This window comes from Triticum aestivum, chromosome 1B (assembly GCF_018294505.1).
Source record: "Triticum aestivum cultivar Chinese Spring chromosome 1B, IWGSC CS RefSeq v2.1, whole genome shotgun sequence".
Lineage (NCBI taxonomy): Eukaryota > Viridiplantae > Streptophyta > Magnoliopsida > Poales > Poaceae > Triticum > Triticum aestivum.
In genome coordinates this window covers 567,934,526-567,938,054 of record NC_057795.1, presented here as the reverse complement: position 1 = coordinate 567,938,054, position 3,529 = coordinate 567,934,526, and the positions used below count along the sequence as shown (strand labels likewise).

At 49.9% G+C, this 3,529-nt stretch overlaps 1 protein-coding gene across 1 annotated transcript; it reads left to right on the top strand.

The window, feature by feature from the left end:
- Positions 1 to 670: 670 nt before the first annotated feature.
- On the top strand, positions 671 to 2,241 carry LOC123095625 (uncharacterized). Its single transcript, XM_044517155.1, has 3 exons — positions 671 to 1,473; positions 1,591 to 1,707; positions 1,803 to 2,241. The coding sequence occupies exons 1-3, from the start codon at positions 799 to 801 to the stop codon at positions 1,986 to 1,988; spliced, it is 978 nt and encodes a 325-aa protein (XP_044373090.1). The 5' UTR covers positions 671 to 798; the 3' UTR covers positions 1,989 to 2,241.
- The last annotated feature ends 1,288 nt before the right edge of the window (positions 2,242 to 3,529 follow it).

Below are 3,529 nucleotides of genomic sequence, written 5' to 3'. Positions count from 1 at the left end.
GCTAGCCATTAGACAGATGAATTTATTTGCAACATGATTTTGAGCCATAAATTTTCTCTTGTTTCGCGTATGTAAAGTGTTACTCCCCCGTTCTTAAATATAGGTCTTTCTAGAGATTTCAACAAATGACTACATACAGAACAAAATGAATTAATCTACACTTTAAACTATGTTTATATACATCCGTATATTCTAGTTCATGTGAAATATTTGACTTATACTCCCTCTGTTCAAAAAATTTTGCCTTAGATTTTTCTTGATACGGATGTATCTAACACCAAAACATAACTAGATACATCTGTATTTAGACAAAACTAAGATATAAATTTTGGGACGGAGGGAGTATTTAGTAATGGAGGGAGTAGTTTCGTGTGATCTGTTTCTTGCATTTTTCAGAAGCGGAGAAATATCATATCGAGAGGATAGAATGGACGACTTGCTACACGACAGGAGCGGAGCGTGTTCCGAAGAGCCGACCGTTCGGGCCCACTTGGCAGCGGGAGTTGCTTCCCGTATCGGCCCATCGGGCGCGTGAGGACCGAGGACTAGTCGTTGATACGTCGGGCCCCACCTGTCTGTCCGACTGTCTGCCTGGCGAGTGAGAGTGAGACAGACGAGAGCAGCAGATCAGTAGACCGCGGCGAGATACGCACACACGCCGTGTCTCCTCGCCGCCGCTCCGCCGCTATAAAACGAGCGCCCCCTGGAGGAGACAGCCACCCTATCCCATCTCGCCACCGGCAACCCATTCGCACGTGCCACAGTCGATCGCCATCCAGCTCTCTCCTCTCCTCCCTCATGGCGCCCACGCCCTCCTTCCTCTTCGGCGCCGCCCCGGAGGACACGCCGGCGGCTGACATGTCGGCCCATGCCATGGTGCCAGACCTCTCCGACGCGGTGGCGCGGGCGAGGCTGCGCCGGCAGGCGGCGTCCGGGCCGGGGAGGCAGCAGGCGGCCTCCCGCGGCGGGGCGCTGCCCAGGAAGACCCCGCAGCGCGGCCTCGGCGTGGCGGAGCTCGAGCGCCTGCGCTGCGGCGGCGTCGACCCGCTGCGCGACCTCAACTCCGCGGCCGCGGCCGCCATGCTGGAGGCCGCCGCCGCCAACCTGCAGGCGCAGGGCAACTCCGTCGTCCTGCAGCACCACCACGACTACCTGCCCGCCTTCGACGCCGCCACCGGCTCGCGCTACTACTCGCCGCTCCTGGTCCAGCCGCCGCCCGCCCCTCCGGCGCCGCAGCCGCAGCCGCAGGCTCCCGTCCGCTACGTCCAGGGCATGGCGCCCGAGCAGCAGTACTTCATGGACCGCTGGGACCGCATGGGGGGCTTCGTCCCGGCGGGCAGTGGCCACCAGCCGCAGCTCCAGGTGCCGGCGCCAGAGTGCCCTTCAAGCCAAAGCACCATCTGGCGTCCGGCGTGCTCCTCCGCCTCCTGCGGCTGCCTCCACGCGGGCCAACGCTGCGACCTCTGCTCCAAGGTACTCCGTCCGTCCACATCCAAAATTCCAGAACTTTCTACTCCTCCCAGATTCATTTTTTGCTGTGCCAATTAACCAATCTTGTCTTCCTTCCTGCGCGTCTGTGTTGATCTTCAGATGATGGTGGCCATGGCAGATAGAGGAACAAGGAGCCCTGCCACCGCCACCGCCAACGCGCCATACTACTCCATCTACGATCTCGCCGCCACCATGGCCATGACCGCCGCTTGCAAGGTACGTGAATTGGTTCCACGCGTTTGCAAATCCATCTAGATTTGTCAGAACCAACTGATGATTGTGTTGCAACACCCGATCGATATGCTATGCAGGAGACGACCGGACAAGGGTTCTTGGCACCGGAGGGGAGGAAGGAGGTGCGGGAGATCGAGTTCTTCCCGACGAGGGTCACCAGCCACGGCGGTCCAGACGAGTCAGAGCTGCGTAGGAAGCCGCCTTCCTCCTCCTGGCCGTCCGGCGGCGTCGGTGGCTCCCTGGACCTGTCCCTGAGGCTCTAGCTAGGGCTTGGACTTCCGATCAGTATCAGGTCGTAGATCCATGAACGAGTTCTTAGATTGTTTTGATTAATCTTTGCCATTTCGGGAGCTAATTACAGTTTGCCAAAACATACATGTGTCGGATGAGAACAAGATGAATGCCCCTAGTGCCGTTTTAACTAGAGTAATTAATTTGGTGAAGTGTAATGGTACTCTAGACGATTCGTATATCATATCACAATCCAGCCAATTAATGTTTCCGGTGATCTATATACTACTACCCCTTTCCTTTTTAATTCATTGCAATCTTTTGAAATTCCGAATATTTTCTGGTTCGGGAATATATTTTTAATTCACAAACGTTTATTCAAATTCATGAATATTTTTTGGATTTATGTACATTTTTTGTGAACCTTTTCAATTCAGGTGTATGCTTTGATATTCACAAACATTATTTGAATTCGCGATCATTTTCGGAAATTAGGTAACTCTTCTGAATCAAGAATAGTTTTTGAAAACTTCCAAACATATTTGGAATTCATATATTTTTCTTTTAGCCGGGGGGCACTAGAAAGAAAAACAGTGGAGCGAGAACTGCCACAAAAGCAATAGAGCAAATTTTTTTTTTTTTGAGAAACAAAAGTAGAGCAAGCTAAAATACACAAACGGTTGCGCTGGAAAAAAACACTATTGTGCCCGTCCCATAGCGCAAGGTGCTGCATGAGCGGCTTCTCTTGGGCCATAGTGAGTAGGAGGACTTAATCTCAAAGGAAAAAAATGTGAGTAGGTGAAATCGGTGTCAGTGTGCTAAATAATAAAACAAATTCAAATAACTGCTACTTTGATGAAAACACATAAAATGATACGTAACATAATTGCTATAAACATTTGTACCGTCAAAGTTTAAGGAGCTCGATCTAAAATCAAGCTCGTAGACTCCGTGTTTGGAGGTTGTGAAGGGCTGGTTTGGAGTGCATTCCGAACACGACCGCACGCGCGCAAAGGAAACTTTACCTTCTTGCTCCTCACGCCTCTCCACCCCTACTCTCTTTGTTTTAGGTGTTGTTGCTACTCGTACAAACTCACCCCTACGCTCTTTCTTTTAGGTGGCGGTGTTACTGGGACAACTCACACCAACACAACGAAATCACCAACAACGTGGCTTCTAAACATCGTCAGATCCAAAGAAAAAAAAACCACCGTCAGACGACCTGCCATTATTGGCATGATCGATCGCGATTGTTGCTGGAAAGCTGGTAAGACGCTCAACACTGACAACGTCCTCGACTAGCCCACATTGCGTATATTATATTACTCCCTCCGTTCCTAAATACAAGTCTTTATAGAGATTTCACAATGAACCACATACGGATGTATATAGATGCATTTTACAGTGTAGATTCATCCATTTTGCTTCGCATGTAGTCCATAATAGAATCTCTACAAAGACTTATATTTAGGAATGCAGGGAGTAGTACTTAACAAATGCCGCTTAATGACATTTTAAGTCAAATTACATGTAAAATTTGTGATAGATTTTGACTCATATTATAGAAAAATTT

Bases quoted from the DNA above. Each gene is read 5' to 3' on its own strand.
- LOC123095625 (XM_044517155.1), top strand. From the start codon at position 799: ATGGCGCCCACGCCCTCCTTCCTCTTCGGCGCCGCCCCGGAGGACACG. The intron at 1,474-1,590 runs GTACTCCGTCCG...GTTGATCTTCAG, and splicing joins GCTGCGACCTCTGCTCCAAG to ATGATGGTGGCCATGGCAGA. The intron at 1,708-1,802 runs GTACGTGAATTG...TATGCTATGCAG, and splicing joins CCATGACCGCCGCTTGCAAG to GAGACGACCGGACAAGGGTT.